Raw genomic sequence first — 23,163 nt, 5'->3', positions numbered from 1 at the left:
ATTTGGTAAGGGAGAGAAGTCTGACCAAAAGAACCGTAAGGCATAAGTGCTTATGACACTCTAAAAGGGGGAGACGCCATTGGCCAATTGTGGAAGGACAGAGTGCATATATAGTATACAATAAATAATATGTAGTAAATACTATATATGTATATATAATAAATAAAGGTACTCTTGATTGTGGTGGTGGATAAAGAATTGTACATTACTTCATAAACACTTGAACTGCAAGTTTATATCCATATAAGATTATACTAAAAAAAAATACTAAACAACAAAAAACTAAGGGTCAAACACTGCATCCTTCATTCCAACCATGACTTGAAAAGTGCTTAAGATCATTCTACATGTAGTACAAGGATGTACATAATAGTCCCTGGTGCAGTGTGTAGCTGGATGTTTCTCTGCGTCGCCCCGGCTCACATATGATTCTCTTGTACTTGAGAGATTTGTCACTTGAATTGGTTTAATAAAAACACTGACTGGCCACAGTAGCAAGGCAGGAAGTATAAGGCAGGGCAAACAAACTAAGAATGATGGGAGAGAGAAGGGTGGAGTCAGGAGGCGCCAGCCAGATGCTGAGACAGCAAGATGGGCATGCTGTACTGAGAAAGGGTGCCACTAAATAAAGAATATGGGTTAATTTAAATGTAAGAGCTCATTGGTAATAAGCCTGAGCCATTGGCCAAGCATTTATAAGTAATATTAAGTCTCAGTGTGTTTATTTGGGAGGTGTTGAGAGGGCAGAAACGTCTACCTACACAGAGACTTATTATTAATTATGAAGGCTCGGCCTTAGCATAGGCTTGTCCCAAGAAGCTCCTACAACTTATATTAACCCATTTATTTTCATCCATGTTTTATTGCATGGCTCATTGCCTTTTCCCTCCATACTGCCCATGCTGCTTCCTGGCAACTCTGCCTTCTTCTTCCCAGAGTTCTCTCTCTACCTTGAAGTCCTACCTACACCTCCTGCCTAGCTATTGGCCATTCAGATTTCTATTACATCAATCACAGCAATGCATTTTCACACAGTGTACAAATCCCCTACAACACAAGTGTGTGTGGCTGTCACCTGGATTTCATCAGATGTTCACCAAGCTAGTCTGTGGCTCATTATACTGAACCTTCAAAGGGTCATTCTGAATCTTCTTAGCTTTTGCACTATTCTGTTTTATGGATAGTCAGTAATGTGGTCCATCAAAATTTCCCTAAATACTTCACAGACAGTGATGTCTTTTAGAAGCCCGTAGCATAAGAAGCGGCTGACCAAGTAACCCCCAGTGGCCATATGTTTCTTGCACTAGTGTAGTAGTAAAATAAGATTGAATCCAATTCCTCTCGCTACATGCCATGCATGTAGCTACATGAAGCAACAGCTGCATGCCATGAATAGGCAGGAGGACCATTTGCTGACACACTCTCCACATGCCACTAGCTCCTCTGAAGGTGTAAGAACACTTGCCACCAGACGCCTGAGTTAGTTATGTTGGTAGATGCTTTAGAAGCTGTCTTAGGACGTAGCCTCCATGGATGTCTGTTTACTTACATGTTTGTTATTTTTTTTGTGGGTGTGCTTTGCACATGTGTGTGTCAATGTGCACATGTGTGTGTAGGTGCACATGCAAGTACATGTATGTGGAGGCCAGTGGTCTATCGAGTGTCTTCGCTCACCATTTTGCATTTTTTTGGGGGGCATTTTTTCTTCATTTATTTGTTTGGATTCTGGGGAGCATGCCGAGGTGTGCATGTGGGGGTTGAAGGGTACCCTGAAAGATGTGGGGGTCTAGGGGTCTGACACAGTTTGTCACGTAGGGAACTAAACGCAGACTCTCCGTGTTGATTAAGCTGTCTCCCAGGTCCCAGTTATTTCAACTGTATTTTGGTCCTGGTTTAGCTGGAACAATTTTACAGGGACGAGGGGAGCAACCACAGTCATCATCTAAAAGGGTAGCCACACAGCGGATAGGAGACATACAAGGATAGAAAAACCTGAAAGTCTGAAAAGAAAAAAAAAAAATTATTTTTTCAGTGCTTGGCCTTGTGCATTCCAGAAAATCACCTCACCACTGAGTTATATTCTCTGTGCCTGAAATGCTAACAGAAACGACATTAGGGGAGTGAGAGAAAACAAGGCCACGATGTGTTTTGCCTTTCTCTGTGAACGAGTCTTCCTTTCAGTCCTACCACTGAGTAAGAATGTCCAGAAGACAGCCTTTTGTTTGAACGCAGCGGCAGCATCTTTGAGATGCTTGTCTTTTAAATCACAGTATTCATTCCTCTGCACCTTGGCTACCTAAAATAATGTTCACATAAAATTAACCTGGAAGACTTCCTATTCAGGTTTCTGTATGCATCATCAACTCTGAGAAACAAAGATGAAAACAATCCTTACCTCGTCAAACACCCTTGGACAGAGCACTATGAACTCACAGCTGTTTCTTAGACTCTTCTGCAAATGAGCCTAGAAGACTCTAACAAAGTCACCACACACACACACACACACACACATACACACACACACACCTTTCATGCTTAGCGCTGATGTTCATAATGTATGCTGTTCCCAAGCTATTAATGAATTGGAATGTGGGTCCCTTGGTCAGAATAAGATGAAGTTGATAAGAATTAGAATGAAGAATCTCGTAGCAGTTCTGTCAGAACTGAGACATAAACTAAGTAATTTTAATAAAAAAATGCCATTTTTGGATATAAAGCATTTGTGTTAAACATAGTTTACATGTGATAACAGAATTATCATGTATGTAACTATGAAACATTTCTTTAGCATTAATATAAACTATCTACTTTATACGTGAGAAATCCGTTGCTGAAAAATAGCTTAGCCTCAGTGACATCTCTTTTTGAGGCATCAATGAAAAATCATTAATTCAATAAATTTTCAGATGCTCATTAGGGCACTAGATATTGGAGGCATGCAAAGATGATTAACTGTGATTGCCGACTTCGAGCAGTTCGCCGCCTAGTGAAGGGTTATAAGGCACATCTTCACAAGATGAAATGAGAGAGTAAATAATTAAAGAGCATTATGCAAACCTAAGGAGCAATAGATCACTAGAAATTTATAATCAAGCGAAGGACGTAAGTCCTTACAACTTTAAATCAAGGTAAAACGGGAATGGGACTTCGTGATTTGTAGGCAGAGTCGCAGCAGTCGGGAAGGAGAGCACTGCTCGGGTGCACACACCATCAGCTAAACACTGGCACACAGACCAGACAGCACAGGGCCTGCGAGCGTTGAGTAGTCTGGTCAGAACGGAGCCTGCATGGCTCCAGTGCGTGCAAGGTGAGCCATGAGACAAGGTGCAAGCAAAAATCAGAGAGGAGAAAGTGCATGGCATGCTTAGGACAACTCTGTTTGTTTAAAAATCAAAGAATAAAATAGAAATATATGAAAGGCTAACCTTGACTCAAGATAGGGAGTTTAGCTTTTGCTAACCAAGGGGAAGTCTCCCTCAGCCCCTAGCCACATCCAGGCACGCACAAATATGCACCTATATGCACACCCCACTAAACTACATTGATCTCTTTATGCCTCAAGCTTTATTATACTGGGTATTCTTCTGCATACGATTCTACAATGCATTTATTTTTCAGCATGTAAGTTCAGAATACAAACACAGGTTAAATCACAGTATCGTCAAACAAACACTTTATTTATTGTCTCGGTCCTCTCCCTCCCATCTGACTCTCCATCTTCCTACCTGCTCCCTTCTCTGTCTCCCCCCTTACCCCCCCCATTAATCCCAACTTCTATTTTCTTCTATTGTGTGATTGATTGCAGTTATATGTGTACCTTCTGGGTGCCCGGTGCCCACATAAGGCACAAGAGAGCACTGGGTTGCTTGAAACTGGAGATACAGAGTGTCATGAGCAACCCTGATACAGGAGCTGGGAAACAAATCTGACTCCTCTCCAAGAACAACAGGTGCTCTCAACCACTGCGCAAACTCTGTAGCCCAGCAGTTCTCAACCTTCCCGACTCTGTGACACGTTAGTACATACAGTTCCTCATGCCCGACTCTGTGACACGTTAGTACATACAGTTCCTCATGCTGTGGAGACCCGCCAGCATAAAATTACTTTAGTTGCTACCTCACAACTGTAATTATTTTTGAAGACGGAGGTTTGCCAGCGGGGCCCCCACTTGAGACACACTGTCAGCCCCATCAACTATTTTCTTCTTGTATAAATGTCACCAAACATATAAAGACTCGGGAACCCACATGGAGAAAAGAGACAACGTACTCACAGAAATGATCCTCTGACCTCCACATTCATGCTCAGACCCACACAAGCATGCACACACATACACTACATAAGGAAGCAAGTAAGTAAAATTTAAAATTATGTTAACAATTTCTCAAGATGTTAGGTAACTATTCCGAGTCCATATCACTGCTTTCCAATTTATTTCACTTGTCTGTATTTCTGTTTTCATGGCAGCACCAACTTGCTTTTGTGACTGCGGTTCTGCAGTACAATTTGAGACTCATTATTTTGCTATCCGTGCCATTGCCCTTTCTGCCCTGGGTAGCTTTAGCTATTCACTGCCTTTATATTTCCATATAATTGTGAGGAATCATTTTATTAGCTTTGTGTTGTCTGCCATTGGTATTTTATGAGGATTTCATTGAGTCTACAGGCTCCTTTCGGTGTCTAAGAAAAACCAAGAAACTTCCAAGATTAGTCAAGATTAAAGCAGAAATTCTTTTCAAAATTAATTAAAATAACAATAAGCAGAAACCACCAAAGAGTTGGTTACTTTGAAAAAAAAAAAATAGACGAGATTTACAAATCAGCCCAAGAAAGAGGGAGATGGCTCATTAATTAAATGGGAGACGAAAAGGAAGGTAGCTGACAGAATCCTGTGAAAAAGTGTTTCATTAGTAGGTACTTTGAAAACTTACATTCCAAATACCTGAATTACATAGACTAGATCAATAAATTCCTAGATATATATGGCCTGCCAAGATTAAATCAAGGATATATAAACATCTAGAGCAGATACATAACAGGAACAGCCAGAACCTGGAAACAAACTAGATGCCCCTTGACTGAAGAATAAAGAAAGCAAATGTGGTATACATACACAATGGAGTACGTAAAAACAAAGACATCAGGAAATCTGAGGGCAAATGGATGGAACAAAAATCTGTATGTCCTTGTGGTGATTAATATATTGTTTATGATCGAATAAAGTCACTGGAGATCAGAATGCAAAACCAGCTACACCAGTTAGCTATAGAAGCTGGGCAGTAGTGGCACACACCTTTATTCCTAGGACTCGGGAGACAGAGGCAGACGGATCTCTTCGAATTCAAGGCCACCCAGGGCTATGTGAGAGAGATCAGTCTAAAAGAGATAGAGCTCACGGCTTTAATCCCAGCACTAAAGAGTACACAAGGAGCTCAGTGCAGCCTCAGGGGCCGTCTAGGATTCTGAGGCTTGGCGGAGAGCAGTGCAGTCTGGAGATGCAATCTGAGGTTCAGTGGATCCCCCTTTCCTCTGAGCACTAACCGAGGTGAGAACTCTCTAGTGGTTGGCTGCTTTGCTTCTCTGATCATCAGCTGGAACCTCAACAGCTGTCTCTGGGTTTCTTATTACTCGTGTTACATATCCTGAGTGAGGGAATCCAGACTCAGAAAGACAAACATAGTATGAACTCGCTCATAAGCAGATATGAGACGTTAAGGATAACCATGGTACAATCCACAGTCCCAGAGACGCTAGGCAATGAGGAGGGCCCAAAGGTGGGTAGGAACACATGGATTTCCCTGGGAAACAGAAGCGATCTCTTGGGTAGACTGAGAGTTGGTGGGGGTGGGAACATGAGGGATTGGGTTTTGAGGATGGTTAAGAGGGAAGGTCATAAAATAGACATCTTGATGGGGGAACGTTTTGGGGTCAGGTAGACACCTGTTGCAAGGAAAACTCCCACGAATCTACAAGGATGATTCCAACTAAGACTTCTAGCAATAGTTGACAGGTAGCCTGAACTGGCCATCCCCTGTAATCAAATTGATAAGCACGTCAACTGTATCAGAGTGCCTTCATCCAGTAAAAGATGATAACAGATGCAGATATCCACAGCTTTGGGAATCTTGTTAAGTGAGGAACGTGTTAAAGGAGCTGGAGGTGGGGTGGGGTGGTGTCAAAGTTATCACCAGAGAACCCACAGAAACAACTAACCAGGACCCACAGGAGCTCACAGAGTCTGAACCAAGCAGCTAGAGAGCCTACATGGGGCCGACCTAGGCCCTCTACATATGTGTGTAGCTTGATCTACTTGTGGGATTCCTAGTGGTGGGAACAGGACCTGCCCCTAATGTTCTGGCTGGCTTCCACAAACTTATTCCCCATACTGGGTTGCCTTGCCTAGCCTTAATACAAGGGGAGTAACTTAGTCATACCCAGGTTCAAGGCCGACCTTGACTGTACAATATGACCAGGCTAACAAAGGCTACATACATAGAGCCACCCCCTGTCTGAGAATCAAACTCCGCCTTTTCAACGTTTCGCATTATTAGCCCGATGTGCTAACATTAGGCAATGAGAGAACACTGGATAATAACTCCTTTCTCGTAAGGTATATTCCTTGCGCCTAACTGATGGTTTTCTGTGTGCCATGAAAATACTGCCGAGGCCTATGTGCGCTCATCTTGTTTAGATGTCGCCAGTTCCCTAACTTTAACCTAGACTGATGTGCATGGGCAGGGGCAGGAAGACAAGAGGCCTGGGCCACACCTCAGGGTTTGCCCCTGAGCTGAAAGGAGGGCCCAGAGGTAACTGGCTCAGTGCTGCCCCAGTAAACCTGCTTCTACCTCTTCAGCCTGCCTGTCTTCTTCAAGTGTAGAAATGTTTCATGTCTCCAGCTGGGGGCGATCCTTTAGAAATCCACTCTGTTGCATGACTACAGACTTTACAGTGCACGTGTCCTCGTTAATGAATAAACATGCAAACCAGGACAGCCCAAGCCCAAAACGGAAGTCTGGCGTTTTTTAAGCTCAGGGATTTGTTTGTTTGTTCATTTTGTTTTGGCTTTCATTGTGCAGTCTTTTTGTTAAAAACACACAGTTAAGAGGAATTACATGTAGTCACCTATATCCAATTAGTTTTACTCATTAGGGCTTGGAAGTAATGAGATTTATTCCAAGTATTTAACTCCCATGCGAGGAGGAATTAGTTTCACTGATCACTGCTAGGGACCCTGCCCTTCCCCAGGCCAGCCATGTCCCAAGGTCAGCCATGTCCCAAGGTCAAGAATCACTAAGGCCCCAAATTCAATAAAAATTAACTATATTGCTTCACTAACATCTTCATGTGTAGACAAATGGTCATAAGATAAATCATATACACACTTGAATGTTTTTTCTAAGATTATGTGTAAATATGGCTGGGCATAACGCCTTTGGGAGGCAGAGGCAGATGGCTCTCTGTGAGTTCAAGGCCAGCCTGGTCTACATAGTGAGTTCCAGGACAGCCAGAGCTATGTAGAGAGAGTCTGTCTCAAAAAACAAAGCAAAAATAAATAAATAAATAAACAAACAAACAAACAAAAAAGATTACTTATAAATAGGATGAGGAATACTTGATTTGATTATTTTGAGATTAATTAAAATAATAGCAAGAATAATGGTACTTGTTTCTAAAAGCTACTAACCCTTTGCTTTTAAATATGAATAAATGTGTTCTATTATCTTTGCTACTCGTCCCTGCTTAAATCAAATACAATAATCAATCAGACACCTTCAATTTTCAAAAGCATTCTAGATGGCTTTCATAACTAAGGACCAAGTAAAGAGTGGTAGGTTAATACCTTCCCAAGTCTGGCTTTTAATTCTGGGCGGTGCCTACCTTTAGAGAATTAGTGATAGCAACCAGGCAACAGGCATGGGACAAACCATGTCCAGTTTATAACCTGAGCCCCCATGACATGGCACCCTACTCTGAACTATGTGCTGAGATGCTTTCTACAACAGCCTGGAATGTTTTTCACACAACGACCATGTCAGGCTTTCGAGTATATTGTTGGAGGAAGTTGTAAAGTTGCGCAGTAAATGAGCCAGTGAGATTTAACTGTTCCAGGCTGTCACTTGTTACTGTCTTTGTGGTGACTGCATCCGGTCCCCACACATTAGCAAACAGCGCCTGATCTCAAAGGAAACACAAAGAAAGCAACCAGTTGCTCCCGACAGCAGCTCTGGTGCTAGAAAGCTGAAGCTAAACATTCTGATGTCACAAGGAAAGATGCATGATCTCAAACCACATATGTTTAATGCCCACACAGGGCCTGTTAACGCTACAATGTTTTTCTTTTTGTTTTGGAAGCAAGCAGGCAATTTCTCAAATGCCAACCATTTCAATATAGCTACTAACACATATGAGAATGACTGAACTACATTTTCACAAATGGTGTGCTCACATCTACCCATGAAATCTTATGTTTCCAAATGAGCTGGGCCACAAACACGTTCACAACTGGACTAACTTGAAAATCTGTTTCTATCAAGCACATCCTCTCACTGGAAAAATACTGCACCAGACAAGATTCAGGAAAACAAACCAATGCAGAAAGCAGACCATTAAATAAATTCTCTCCGATAATATATGTACGTGACTCAGAAGCAATTAAGAAAGAGTAATTCCTACTGAGATTTACTCAACACTAACATAAAATCTCACATCTTCTACAGCAGAGTATATATTTCTTTTCTAGGAGTCCAGTTTTTATTCATTTAAAGTGTTTTAATACTAACATAAATACCCATTTGAGGTTTTATTTTAGCCAATCTTCAGGGTCCTCACAAGTTTCAATATTTAGTAATGTGACTTAATGAGGCTTTAAAGTAATAGAATAAGGGTCTTAAAGAGAAGAATAGAGATGATCCTAATTCTAACAGATCTCATTCAATAAGAGAAATAACACATCGGTCCTTCTCATAGGGGCCATTTTCTACGACGAATATGAAGGAAAGTAAATAGTTGCCATGAAAAGGTTAAAACTAAGGAATAGCGGGAGTGAGGGGCGCGCAGACACTGGCTGGCAGGAGCATACCTTTCTCTCTCTCCTTCGGTGAGGTCGTACAAGTGGTTGGCACCTCCGTCAGCACAGGCTCTGAAGAGAGCTTCAGACAAAAAAGAACACAAATCATTTCAATACAAACGGCCAAGCATAGTCTTCCCTGTGAATGTCACTGAAAAGCCAACACTCAGAGCACAGTCATGCTACCCCACTGGGTCACGGGAGTCACCTTATGGGACTTCTGTCATTACTACAAGTGGCTCTACATAGAGGGCAGACCACCCCAGAGACACTTGGCTTCCTTCCCGGTCCCTGTGAACAGAGGTGGAGAGTGTGCAGTGCAGGGTGATTCTACCACGGGCTTTTCCTCTTTTTGAAGGGAAGACAGGTTCATGCTCATGGCAGGGAGCATGTGATAGACAGCTGCTCTGGCTACATTCACATGTTGGCTTTGAACTTCCAATGGGGACAGGGGTACTTCCAGGTGACAGCCTGTCTCATTGCTCTGTGCCTGGGTTTTCCTTTTCTCGTCAATGGTCTGAGCCCCAAAACCGTGCCAGAGCAAACTGACTGTTAAGTCATCTTAACCCAATTATTTCCCATCCTTCAGTGAAACATACTTGTGGATAGTTTTACCTGTCCTCAACCTTTCTCCAAATGTTTCGATCTTGCTTTCCTTCTGTATGGGACACATTACTTCAACTCCATCCCTCAATTTATAAAATCTCTCTTCAACTATGTCAAATATTAATATAATAACAAATATCCCATTGTTAACAATAATGTTAATTTTACTACTTTAAACTATTAATCTATTCTCACTAAAGGACCTGTAGGATGTTTTGTTGCTAATTTTTAAAATAAGATAAATCAAAACCTAACATGTGGGAACTGAACAAAACACACAAACAGAAGGAAAAGAGCCCAAAAGTAGGCCAAGAGACAGAAACCTAATCGTTCTCACACTCAGGAATCCCATAAAAACACTAAACTGGAGGCCATAATATAAACAGAAAGGGTCTGGTACAGAATTCTGCAGGCCCTGTGCATGCTGCCTGGGTCTCTGTGAGTTCACATGAGTTTTGATCATGTTGAATTTGTGAATCTTGGCTTCATTTACTTATTTAAAAAAAGTCTTTGCCCTCGAGCTTCAGATCAAACTTTTTTTTTATCCTATGGAGTGAATAGGAGTAAATGCAAGACATTGGTGATTTAACAGGATATTATAACAGTTTCTTTACCATTAATAAATCAAAAGTCTTGTCTTCTGCCCCTACACAACTACTAAAAGCAAAGCCACTAAGATCATTAATTACTTCTTTCATTGTAAATCGACATAAGAGCAATAAGTAATAATGATGCCATAGACCCAAATGTATGTTGTCAGAAACTTCCTCCACCTAAGAAACTAGTCTCGGGCAAGGGGTGGAACGTGATCAAATTACTTGCCAAACTACTACATGAATAGTTTGTAGACAGGTTGCTAATAGTCTTTATTCTTCTCTGCAGGTTTCTGTTCTCTGTATTACTTTCAATAACACTGTCTTCCAGGCTCCTAACAGAACAGCGTAAGTACTGCTTCCAGCATTCAATGGCTTGTCACGACTACAACTCCGATGCCTTCCATACCATGTTATTAGCACGAGAAAATGTCTGGGACACAAATAGTTTCAGAATAAACAAGCTAATTGTTGACCTACTTCTTTATATTAAAACCATCCCTGTTGCCTTTTTCATGTGTGAATTTAGCTATATATTCAAGCACATTTGGAATATGTAACTCAAAATTTTGATGTGTTTACAGCATAGACAATGTAATAGACATCTAACCAATCATACAGGCAGGCACAAAAGCCCCCACCAAAGCCAATTTTCCATGTTCCCTGTTACATATAAATAAAACACAAGCTAAGTGGGTAAAACACACTCTACTTCAGCTTGAACTTCTTTACCTATGGAGTAAGATCACTGAACAATTAGTAATTTGATAATTACATGTGGTCTTTCCCATAATCCATGAAGACATTCGCCATTTAGTAAGCAGTTTTTTTTTTTTTTTTTTTTTTTTGTGTTGTTGCTGTTGTTTTTAGAATTTCAAATAATATAAAAGCTTACTTTCTTAGAAAAGAACAGACCAGGCTACTATGAAATATTAAACAAAAAAAGAGTTTTTATAAAAACAACTAAGAGGATGGCTAATTTCACTAACCACCCAAAATACTTTATGAGGACTGGAACCCAGGTACATATTATGCCAAGAATATAACTGACAGAAGATCATAGAGCTTGTGGCACATTTCCTACATGTCAAAATCATTGTAAGTGAAGAGGAAGAAATGATCTCACATAAAATGTAGTGTAATATCACTGAGTGGGGAGAATAAAAAGACTGATTAATAGAAACAGATGGTAAACGATCGGCAATTACCCTCAGAGTATAAAAAGTAATTCTCCATAAACAAAATTAACAAGTATATGAGCTCTTTTATGCAAAAATTTATTTACTAAGGCAATATAAAGAGTAAGAAATAGTGTTTAATTGATGAAGACTAACAAGCAGAATGACATCAATTTGCCATACAATATTACATAGCAAAGATCAGCTGACTTCAACATTTAAGCCTTTTTAAGAGTCAGGGGTGGAGCTCGGCGAGAGAGTGCTGACCAGGCATGTGTGAGAAATGGTTTTGCTCCCCAGTGAAATCATAAGCAAATAGGCACATTTACATTTGGTAGGCATCCAAGCTCACTTTGGAACTGAAGAGCATAGAGCAAGACGGGAATGTGTACAATGTCCTTTTGAATAACAAAAGCTTCAAATGCAATGAACATTCAGAGGTCAATTTCAAAGGTTGAGACTTGAGGATGCATTAACAAATCCACTTCAGTTAAAATTCTGGTTATTTCTGTCAACCAAAAAGTTCTGATATTTGTTATTTCTGACAACTATATTTGATTTGATGGACTTAGAGCAGCTTATGAAAAGCACAGCACTCAGTAACTACATTTATCTATGTCTACTCATGTTTTAATGGAAACCTGAGCTAGAATAATGATGAGGAAATGTACAGACTACCCTATCATTACATACAAGCTAGGAATAGGGATTTATTCCATCTGAAGGAAAAAAGAAAACCATCCTGAAATAATTTAATGCCCTGAAGGTACCACAAAATTTATTTACTTTTTAAAGCTTTATTCACAACAATAGTTTCAAGTTTTACAAGTATACAAATAACATTGCATTTAAAAAGAAAAAAATTTTGAAGAATAACAAATAATGCTGACACGGGCTCACACATAGCAGTTTGAAAAATGTGCAGCACATATAACCAATAAAGGGAATGGCCATGTAACAAGACCAGAAGTAGAGGGCACTCTAGGGGAGGAGGCAGATACATCACAATAAATCAGACTAAAAATGTCCATTCATCATAATTTAAATTGTCCTAAGAATTCATGCATGAGTTATCTCTTAATGTGAAATGTCTGTTAGCTTATACAGCAAAAAATTTGCAGATTTGCCAAGTAATGGTTGAACAATCGCTTATTGTGCTTCAAGTTGATGAACATCTGAAGACTAAAATACACTAAAAAATTACCGGAGCCACGTTTCTAGTTCAGCAATTCTGGTATGTTACAAATAGCTTTAACAGTTCCCCCCACACCCCCAGTATTTAGCAATACTTAACAAAAACAAAACAAAACACCTTGCATTCACAATCACAGGTAAATTGGCTATTTCAAAACTTCTGCTGAATAAAATTGAGCAGAAATAATTTGGCTCACTGCAAAGTACACTATTAAAGTATTTACACATGGGGGGGGGGGGGAAACCAGGAAGAGAACAAGAGGAGGAGAGGGAGAAAAGAACAATATTGCCAATTTTAGTAACTTAAAAGAACATTGGAGTTGAATTACGATGAGCACTAACTATCCCAGTGATTTTTAAGCCAAGTCCAACATGTCTGATTCTAATGCAAAATAAAAAAAGAAATTTACTGTGGTGTGTTCCATCCAATTAATAAGACATCCAGAGTGGACAGAAAGACAAAGTAGATAAAACAAGCGGAGGGTGAAGGGGAAGATGTCATGCTGTTGATGAAACTCTACTCAGAGAGACAACCCTGTACATTTACAGTACTTTTAAATGTGCTCTACCAACATAAATACTTGTCTAGATGGACAAGACAGTAAGCATAATTGCCGTCACATATATGTTATAATGGAAAATCCTGCAGTGGACATGCATGGCCACCTTGTAAATATTGACAACTTATATAGTAGTCCTCATATCCAACCATCAAGAAAGTTGCTTGAATATGTGTTAAGATGCTACTTGTTTGAACTGTTCATCTCCTGGCCCAAGCCAATACACTATGGGATTACATGAATGTGCCACCACATTTGGCTTTGATGTTTAAACTGTATCTTAATTTATTTTTATTGTATAAATGTTTTCCCTTCAGGTAAGTCTGTTTGCCAAGTAAGGGCCTGGTCCCCAAGAAGGTCAGAAGAGGGTATCAGATCCTCCAGAACAGGGTTGTCTTAGGGTTTATATTGCTGTACAGCGAAACATCAACTCTTACAAAGGAAAGTGTTTAACTGTGGTGGCTCACTTACAGTTTCAGAGGTTCAGTCTATCACAATCACAGAGAGAAGGAAGGCTGCATGCAGGTAGACATGGTGCTCGAGAAGGAGCTGAGAGCTCTTCCATCTTGACTTACAGGCAACAGGAAGTGGTCTGAGACACTGGGCGGTATCTTGAGCATACATGAGACCTCAAAGCCCACCTCCTCAGTGACACGCTTCATCCAACCAGGTCATACCTACTCTTCCTAATAGTGCCACTTGCTGGGGAGCCATTTTCTCTCAAACAGGCAGTTGTGAGCCACTATATGGGCGCTGAGAATTGAACCCTATTCCTCTGTAAAAATAGTCCGTGCCCTTAACCACTGAGTCATCTCTCTAGTCTCTCCTAGTATACTGTTTTACATGATGAATTCCTTTTAATAATTACTTCTTGTTTAGGTCTTCCGGTCAATAGCAACTAAGAGAGAATATAATACACAAATCTAAGAAAACTAAACATCTGATACAGGTTTCCATATCAAAATTCTAGGTTGGTTAATCAGTAATCAGCACTGGTAAGAGATACCTACAAGTAGAGACTAGACTCAATTTCCTAAGAAAATTCATGTTGACAGGGGTGGGGGGGGCTGAATGGGACACTGGAGAGCCACCCTGACAAGACTTTACTGTTTTATAATTATGTAAGCATGAGGAACTGTCTTGTAACCTTCCTAAAAGGTTAATGAACTACATTTTTGATCAAGCTCTTCAAGCCTTATTTGTTAGTTCAATCATAAGATCACCTGTCTTTTCCTCAAACTAACTTTTAAAATTGTGAATATTTACAAAATAAGCAACAGGGATAGGATAATGACATTTAAACACTGTGATATGAAACTCTCCTTTACAAGATATTTGAATTTTAAAACTTGAAAAATCATAGAAACAAAACTATCAAGAAGAAAACAGGAAGTTGAGGTTATGGCTCAGTAGAAGAATACTTGCTTAGCATATGTAAAATCCTGGTAACAATCTCAAACACACAGGGTGGGAGTCGAGAATATGTATGTAGAAGGGCAAGAGAAAACACAGTCTTACACACACACACACACACACACACACACATATATTTAGGATGAGAAAATAATTCAGGATAATCCCTATTTGGGGGAAAGGAACAAAATGTTTCATCAGGCAGACACAGGGCTGTTTCCCAGCCAGAGTCGAGGACACCTTGCAGATCTCTCTCCTCTTTTCCTGCCATGCAGCTTGAGACCAGGGACGTGTAGCTACAGGGGCTGCCATTCTGACCCCAAGCAAGAACATGATAAGAAACCGTGAAGACCAGCATGAACACAACGGGTTCCCACTGCCAACTGATGCCAGGTACCAGTGTTAGTTGAGTGAGTTAGTAAATTCTCTTTCTGGCTAAGGCAAGTTTGACTTAAGTTCTATGCCATTTAAAATATGAAAGAGCCCAAAATAGCACAAATATTAATTTCTAATTTAAAGACAGAGCCCTCAAATCTATATTGAAACAAGCTCTTGGGGGGGGGGTATCATGCCTATGGCTGTTATGTAAATCACCAGCAAAGCCTTGGATACAGCATGAGTCACTTAGTTCCAGGACATGGTAAAAAGACAGATTAGTGTGCTTTCTCTTTCAAGGCTTTATTTTATGTAGGGGAAAAAAGGCTTTTCCTCTCAGAGATTCACGGAAATATATTCTCTCCTAAAGAAATAACGATTTACTTTTCTTAGTGGGGTGCTGAAATGCACTCAAAATTAACTGCTGTTTAGAGATCTTTTCCAGGGTTTTGGATGTAAGGTTTTACTTATAGCATATTTATGTGCAATTATTAAGAAAGCTAACATTATTTGTAATATTCTCCAGATAATGAGTAGAATACTCATTAAATCTTAGTCAAGTCAGTAGGACAAAATTTATCCTTATTTCTAATGAAAATCAAGTAGTATTTACAGTGAGGATGGACGTGGATGGTTCTGCACCAGCCCTAATGACCTGCTTCATGCCACGTAATGGGGATTTTTATTACCTTTTAGTAAACATGGCTGTGTAAATTCCATCATCATTTCTCTCCTCCTTCCCTGCTAATGTACTGCAGAGATGAGGTAGGGCATCTGGTCTTCCGTGATCCTATTTACAAAGTCCATAATAAAATACCTCTTTAATTCTGGCTTTCGACGTCTAATTACTAAGAAATCTCAAGAAAACTACCTACTATCAAGCTGCACTGTATCACCCAGCACAGAGAACATTTTCTTAAAAGTTGGCAAAGCTCATTCTGTACACAAATTGTTAAGTAACACAGATAAATAAAATTGTCTTATATGTATGAAGAACACATGTGTTTGTTTAAGTAAATATGGGACTGTTACAAAAAGTAAGGTCCCATGATGCTCAAACCTTACATTTTCACTAGTAAGCGGCAACTCTTTAGGGACAGGAGAGCGAATATGAACTCCTCCAAGGTGAATAAAGCAAGCATGGAAGAGACCATAGTGGGCATTGTAAAGCTTGGAATGGTTCACTTTTAAGACTTTGCTGAGCGCTTCTCTGGAACACTGGAGGATATTCAGTAACCCTGACCTCTACATATTACGTAACAGCAGCCCTCTGTGGTAGTTATGGCAACTGGGCATACCTGCCATGCCCAAGTTGAGAAGAAGGTTGCCAAGAGGAACAAACCCACTCCTCAGCAGGCTGACAACAACCTACAGCACACAGCTGTAAGGAAGACACGCTGCTATTCTGAAAAATGTCCAACCTTCACCAAGAAGCTCTATCACTTAGCTATCTAAACTCAGGGAAGGGCAGCCGTTGGTGGCACACATCTTTAATCCCAGTGCTCAGGAGGCAGAGGCAGGTGGATCTCTGTGAGTTCAAGGCCAGCCTGGTCTACCGAGCGAGTTCCAGGACAGGCTCCAAAGCAATACAGAGAAACCCTGTCTCTGAAAACAAAGAAACAAACAACCCCCCCCACCACCAAACAAAACAACAAAAGAAAGAACTAGTTCGGAAGAAGCCAAAAGCTAAGGACAAACTTTTATAATAAATAATAAGTCTCTGTGTCATCATCTGTGGGCTGGAAGCCCCAACAAAAAAAACTATTACTACACTGAGTGGTTTGCATGATGTCACAAGTCGATGAAGATCAGCTAGGTCAACCCTCCTTCCATGAACAGTAAACCCGTCAAAGGGCGGTTCTGTTGACCCGTTCACTGCATAGTGTACAGTTATCTTTAAGAGGCAGCCATAGTATGTGAAGACAGGAGTCAGATACCTCTGAATGTCCTGGAGATAAATGTCCATAACTAGCAAGAGGAGCAGGCTCGGAACAGTCAAAGATGGTGGTTGACTCACTTGGCCAAAAAAAAAAAAAAAAAAAAAAAAAAAAAAAAAAAAAAAAAGTAACAGCTTTTAAGCTTTGAAATAATAATAATAATAAAAAAAATCAGCTTGCTGATGAAAATATGTTGCAGAATGAATATAAAATAAACACAGGAGGCTGTGGAGTAGGAGGAATGCTAAGTCCATTTGCTTCTTCTTTCCCACCAATTCTCCCCCGCCCTTTCCTGATGGGATAAGGAAGGCTCCAGTGGAAACAGGTCCCACAGACACCAGACATCTTTCAAATGACAGGTTCATTGTGGCATGCATACACAAAAGAGAAATGACTGTTACACAAACAAAAAGGTAATGCTCACATCTACTTTATTCTTTACAGGTAGAGGACAACATTACCTATCCAGTCTACATTTATTCCTTTCCTGATAACTTTGATATTCATATAAAAATATTTTAAGGTCAGTGAAATGGCTCAGCCACTGAAAGGTTTTACCATGCAAGCCTGAAGATGTGAGTTCAACCCTCAGAACCCAGAGTGGAAAGCAAGATACAACTGCTCCAATTTGTCCTCTGATCTCCACACATGCATCATGGCTGGTGCACACACATGCGCGCGCGCGCACACACACACACACACACACAGCACAGTAAATTGGAAACTATTAATGTATGTATGTTTAAACATAGTTTACACAGATAAAGTTCCCAGCAAGCATTCTTGTCCTCTTAGTCAAACAATGATCACTATATCTAAAAGGTAATAATAGGTTACCTTCAAGAAATAGACTTCATTGATAAATGTTGAGGAACTGAACATTGATTAGTATTTATATTCTCAACTAATTCAAGGATTTCACATATAATTTGACTACACATAAACAGATTATTTACCATCATCAAGTGAGACTTACTTGTCCCGGAGGTAACAGGGTAGTTCATGTATGCAAATGAGTAAGTGTGGAACAGAACTTTAGAAGATGAAGAGGAAAGCTATGCAATCCGTTGGATAGATGGAGAAAGAGCATCTGAAGACAACCAAAACCCTACGTAAAGAATTCCAAAATGAAAGGCATAAGGGGATGTAGCTCAATGCAACAATAGTCACACACACACAAAAGTCCACAGTTGGCATCACTCAAACTCAACAGGCGTTTGCCTGTAAAGTAAGAAATGAGACAAGGCGGACCACACTTAGGACTTTTGCATTGACATGATATTGAAAGTTTCAGTCAGAATGAAAGGAAATTTGAATCATTACAGCATCGATAGCCAAATCAGCTCCTAACTCCAGTTGGTTGTAACGACTGCGGTCTTTGTTAAACCACAAAGCTTTCAAGATGGCTTAGTAAAGCAAAGTGAGGGATGAGGGATGAGGGATGAGGGATGAGGGATGAGGGATGAGGGATGAGGGATGAGGGATGAGGGAGGCTGTAAGAACCATTAAGGTCAATTTTACAGCTACCTGTAGGGGACACGGCATTTCCAGTGTAACAAAATATATGACAGAAGCCAGAGACAATCACATACATTGTCCCTTAAGCCCAGTCAAAGAGCTTGTGCAGTGTTCTAGAAGGGAAGGGCTAGAGCCTGAAGAGACATGAAATATCAAAGCCAATTTTCTTGACTTTGGCATGCTGAAGGAAGAAGTTCGCCTCTGCACCCACTACTGTAGAATCCATTAGGGCATTGCATGCGGCATTTTCAACCAGGGAAGTGATTTGTGAAAGTAGCTGGGACACAAAAGTCAATTTAGAGAGAGAGAAGCTAGTGCCTCTATGGATTCCTGAAAACACTCACCAAACAGAACTCAGAAATCATCAGAATGTGTCTGTGATGGTCAGGAGAAACTAACACTTTGCAAAAGCACTCACCAAAGGCACTTACCCGACAAGACAAGGGTACAGGGATGGAAGGAGATGCCCCTCCTTCTAATAATGCCCCTCTTCATCCCTCTGTAGATGCAGAGAAATAACACATCTGTGGGATGACCCAGCATCAAAGGACAGGAGAGGAAGCTTAATAGGCACAGGTCCACCGTTAGAGTCTAGTTAAGGCTCATGTGGAGCTAAGAGAAAGCTAATAGACAACTCATAACATGCATATAATGTTTCCATTGTATTATATTTTCCAACTCCCATGGTGAATATATCGCTATTCAATCGTTGCAGTGTCCTGAGAAGCCCTAACTGGTCTCTTTCCTTCCTTACCTAATACCTCTCCAGCCTGATGCTGCAATAATACCCTGCACAGGGCAGCTGGTATCCCGAGGGTGCTTGAGCTGAACTGAGTACGCCATGGCCTAAATGCCTTTCAAACAACTAGGCCAGTCCAGGTTTTTAAAAACCAACACGTTTTAATCTTATGAGGATGCAAATGGCCCCATGGGGCACTGGGTTTATTAAACATTTTCCACATTGGGGTCAGTACTAAAATCCTGCCCTGGATAAAATCCTGCCCTGGAATACAGAACAAAGGAGAATGGGTTTGAAATGCCCCTTTGGACCCACGTCTCCATCCATCCATGCTTCCTTTTTCCAGCAGATAACCGAAATAATTCACGGGAAGAGAAACAGAGGAAAAACAGCACCGTGGATTAATCCTAAATTTTCACTTTCAAAACTATAAAGCATATATCTATAAAATATATACACCAAAACACACCAGTGAACCAAGATCCCGATTGGGGGGGGGGACAAGAGAGTACAATGAGTACAATGCCCTTTTACCTCACACCTAACTTTGCTAAGTGTCACCATTCAACACTTCACACATCCATAAAACCCCCAAAACTTCTCTTCCCTAAACTGCCATCCCTATCCCCAACAGAACCCCCATGCCCTAATTAGCGTGCCCACCATCCTTGATTTAAGACTCACTCTCACATCTTAGAGTTAGTTTACTCTGTTTTGCTCTGTATGGTGTGTGTGCTTGTAACCATGAGCGGCGTGCAAAACTGTGTCACGGTGTTTACATTTTTCAGCAAGGTGTTCGAATATTTTCTTTTATTGTTGGATATTAAGCTGCAAGGGATTTCATCTTAATACATGCATCCAGTTTACTAGCTTCACCTGACTCATGCAGATTTAATGAACTTGTCAAAATATTTTTATTTTAATATTTCTGCAATTAGCATCTACATGCACGATTGTACACATACGGGATGTGCTCTCTCTGGATGTCAAAGACCAAAATGGGTAGTCACCAGGCCCTAGACTATGCATATTACTAGATTTATTACGTCATGCCAGATCATCGCCCATAATGACTCCCCTAATCTACACCAAGGGGAATGTTATTAGACAGTGAAAAACTGAACTAGACTCGTGGCTTGCTTGTACTGAACGGCAATGAATAGGACACACTTAAAAATAGATCTGGTTACTAATGGAAGATACCCTGAGTGTAATAGTATGTCAGATGCTCTGCACTGAAGTCTTAGCTGGAGAGTGGATACAGACTGGCATCCTCCTAATTTCCTTTCTCAGAGGTCCCCAACATCAAACCCTTGGTAATCCCCCTCTTCAAAGTCCATCCTCACTGCCCTGACTTGAATATTCCGACATACGGATTCCTGTTTGTAGCCAATGCACCTCAGCTCTCTTTACAGAAGGCACTGAAATTATTCATGGCTTGCATCAGGCATCTTAATAACCCTCCTTGTATGCTACATTCATTCATCCACTCATGCATTCGTTCACAGGTACACACTGAAAGACAATTAAGTATGACGAGGAGTAGGTACCACAAAAAAACTAAACACAGTTCCAACCTCCAGGAGACTATAGTCTCTAACTAAGCTGTATAACACAGAGGACACCAGCCAACTGTGATGCTGAGTATCTGAGATGTAGCAGTGTCATCTTCAAGTGTAACACTAGACTTGGAGGCAATAAGGAGTACGCTAAACTAGACCGCTAAAAGGTGTTTACATTGGCTATATTTTGAAGTGGTGACATTCTGATGCTTATTCAGAGAGACTTAAAATTAATTTTCCAATTTTATTTTTCTGCTAAGGCCACAAGATTTAAAGTTATATATGTGGTTCACCTTGTTTTGAGCAAATATACCCAACAAGGAAAGAGGCAAGCTTAACAACTAAGCAGGATGATTTCCAAGATGGGTAGATGCAGTCGGTATCAAGAGCAGACAAAGCAAACTCGTAGGTTACTTGAGAATCACACAAAGTTGTGAGATCTTAGGCACTTTTAGCACACACATATAAAACCAGTTAACCAAAGATGTATGACTATGCTAGTCACAACAGCACATTCTTACTATGTCATAACAGCATCGTGAACACCTTGAATATACAGAATAAAATATATATATACAAAATGAATGAATAAATCAAAGCAATCATGGTGTACGTGTGCATGCAGAAGAGTCTTATCTCAGTAGAAACCTTGGCCACACTCAGCTGTAACAGTAGGGCTTTACTATACCTTCCAAGTGTGAGCTAGCTTGGTCGGAGAGAGCAGGGGATAGCACAATCCTGGGCAGAACCAAGGAGTCAGAGACCGCAAAAATGACCAAGAGCAGGGCTGCTCACATCAATCCTGGTAACCCTAGACTAATACCAACGGGCATATTACTTTAGAAGATTAAAATAATGTATAGAATATACAGAAGATAATAGTATTTTATCTTCTTGTTCACTTCATATAATCATCAAATCTACTATCAGAATTGCCCAAACTAAATGATAAGCATCTTATGAACACTCACTGGAGATATCAGTCACCACAATTCCAAGAGATCAAACAGGTATTTCAGTAACTGGAATTCTTGACTAAAACCTGTACAAAACAGGCACCACGTGTTTCAATGACCTTAGAAAACAAACACAGCTATATTTTTCTCTACTTTAGAGCCATAAATCCATCACACAATGCTTCTCTGTGTAATCCAGGATGGCCTGGAACTATGTAGGACAGGTTTGCCTTAAATGCATGATGACTTCCACTGCCTCAGTTTCTGTGTTTGGACTGAAGTTGTGAGCAACCAAGACAGGCTCCTTTTCGAGGTTTTTGCTTAATTGCTTCCTGAGTGGTGGGATTAAGTGGATACAAGATGAAAATTTCAATCAAGAGCTGGCAAGTAATCCTTTAAATGATGTATACACTAGAATGCCTTTGAGTTCCCATACTGCCCCTGTCTCAAGCATGGAGCATTTCTGAAAACTACTTTCCATGAATATAAATAAAATTTAGAACAGAACAGTAAGCAGGAAGGGGAAAAGGAGCAAGAGGATTTGCCGTTGGATGATAGATTTTAATAAGACTTAAAAGGCGGAATTAACTTCAGCAGCTGGAAGCTGTATCAGCTTGCACCAAAGGAAAATGTTGCTGCTGCTGTTTGCAAACATGATGAATGCAAGGGGCTTGCAATGGTGATGGATACAAATAAATATTTCATTCCAAGAAATATGTTCTATTGTTGTGTTTGTAAATTTCAGACAATTATAAGGGCTGCACAGCAGCACAGGCTGTTAGTCATTTTCATTCGCGTGTAGTGACTTTGTTCTCCTCTGCTCCTTCTGTGTAACTACTTTTTGTTTCATTCTTCTCCTTCTGTGAAACTATTCAATTCACTGGGCTGTATGGAATTGAAAACTACTTTTCTGATGATAAACAAAACAAAATGAAACAACAACAACAACAAAACCCAGCTAACGGACTAATAATGTGTATCTTTTTAATTGCATTTTGATCCTTAGAACTTGAAAGACCACCATAAGCTGTTAATACTAGGAGTGATTCAAAAGCAAAATCCAGAAGGAGTAGCAGAAAGGGAAGCTTACACTTTTAAAAGATGCAACCCAGCTCCGTTTCAATAATTCATAAAATATACAACCTCATAAATGCACAAAGAAGTACAATATAGCCCACAGAAATGGACAGAGATGGAAATATTGATCTTATAATATTTTTAATAAATGCACTAACAAGGTGTGCCCTCCAAACAAACAAAAGTCCTGTCTTTTCATCATCAACCCATCTGGGAACCAGAGTCTAGACTGTGAGATTCAATTCTCAGTAAAACCACAGCGGGAAGAATAATCAGCAGGCAGTTAAAGGAAAGATAGAGAGAGCCAGGAAGTCAGATCCTAAGTCTCCTCTCTGCAGGAATCTTCTGCTATCTGGGCCACACAGATTGAAGAGAGCAAAATCTTCTT

At 40.3% G+C, this 23,163-nt stretch overlaps 1 protein-coding gene across 2 annotated transcripts in view; it reads right to left on the bottom strand.

The window, feature by feature from the left end:
- Nucleotides 1-23,163, bottom strand: part of Tpk1 (thiamin pyrophosphokinase 1) — a 263,282-nt gene that overhangs the window by 169,791 nt on the left and 70,328 nt on the right. For both annotated transcript variants that reach the window (XM_051174710.1, XM_051174711.1), the window contains exon 3: nt 9,080-9,149. In XM_051174710.1, coding sequence (XP_051030667.1) covers nt 9,080-9,149 — 70 coding nt within the window. The remainder of the gene's footprint in view (nt 1-9,079; nt 9,150-23,163) is intronic.

The sequence above is a fragment of the Phodopus roborovskii genome, unplaced genomic scaffold (genome assembly GCF_943737965.1).
Source record: "Phodopus roborovskii unplaced genomic scaffold, PHOROB, whole genome shotgun sequence".
NCBI lineage: Eukaryota > Metazoa > Chordata > Mammalia > Rodentia > Cricetidae > Phodopus > Phodopus roborovskii.
Note: the sequence above shows the minus strand (reverse complement) of the source record. Positions and strands in the feature narration are given on the sequence as shown.